Here is a 1053-nt window from a genome sequence, read left to right as displayed (position 1 = left end):
AATTCTATAATGTAATGGCTGTCCCTAAGCTGCTTAATGGAATGAGTCATGGATAATAGAGGGAGAGGGAATAAAATTTCTAAGATCTGTGAAAAGATGTTCTAAAGCAGACCGATTTATAAATAAAGAGACCAGAGAAGTGTTGGAAATATGCAACCTAAATGATAAAATACAGCTTCATAAAAAGTGGAAAGATTATCTGGACCATATGAGTGAAAGAAGACTGCCAAAAATTGCAAGTAGGTATAAGCCAGTCGGAGAAAGGAGTGTGGGAAGCCCAAGGAAAGATAAGAATAAATTATGTGAAACCAGGATAGGTTACGAAGGCCTGATCCTTGTTGGGAAGAAGAAGAAGAGAAGAAGAAAACGCTGAGAAAGGAGACTTACGTTCAGTACTCTGCTGCCCAGTGATTGAGAAGCTGTCATCAACGTATCCAATATTCTTCAACTGAACCATCAACTGGATGAAGTCCTTCCTAATGACGCCAGTCTTCTCTCGATGTTTGACTGTGTCATCAACGACGCGTGTAAAGTACTCTGTGATGTCCTTTGGTGTGAAGGGTATTGGCAGCAGGTTGCGCAGTTTGGGATTAGAGAATCCCAGAGCCTGAGTCAGGTAAGAACGGACAGATGGCTTGAAAAAGCGCCGTCCCCACTGGCGGAACTCCGCCTCGGGGTTGTGCTGGCTGTCAACGTCGATGCCGAAGGCGCAGGAAGCAATGACGTCGGTGGAGTAGCGGGCAATCAGCTCGCGGACTTCCACAACACTGCCCGCAGGTGTGACGTCAGCCAGAACCCGCGCGCATTCGAGCACTATGCCGAACATGGCGCGCATTTTTCCCGGTGTGAACGTGGGCGTCAGCTACTGGCGCAGAGCCTTCCACTTGGTTCCTCCGAGGAAGAAGAGGTGCGCCATCAAGTGATCTGTCTCCTCATCTACATAGATGCCCCGGTCAGGAAAGTAGTTGAAATCCCTTACTATGATCGTTTTGATCAGCTCTGGATCCCTCACAACAAGAAGAGGGTTGTTTAATGAGTAAATACCCACGACGT

At 47.1% G+C, this 1053-nt stretch overlaps 1 protein-coding gene across 1 annotated transcript; it reads right to left on the bottom strand.

Moving 5' to 3' along the window:
* Positions 1 to 298: 298 nt before the first annotated feature.
* LOC124616355 (cytochrome P450 6k1-like) lies at positions 299 to 835 on the bottom strand. The gene has a single exon (XM_047144665.1). It carries the CDS (start codon positions 833 to 835, stop codon positions 299 to 301), a length of 537 nt encoding a protein of 178 aa, XP_047000621.1.
* Positions 836 to 1053: the final 218 nt, after the last annotated feature.

The sequence above is a fragment of the Schistocerca americana genome, chromosome 5 (genome assembly GCF_021461395.2).
Source record: "Schistocerca americana isolate TAMUIC-IGC-003095 chromosome 5, iqSchAmer2.1, whole genome shotgun sequence".
Classification (NCBI taxonomy): domain Eukaryota; kingdom Metazoa; phylum Arthropoda; class Insecta; order Orthoptera; family Acrididae; genus Schistocerca; species Schistocerca americana.
Note: the sequence above shows the minus strand (reverse complement) of the source record. Positions and strands in the feature narration are given on the sequence as shown.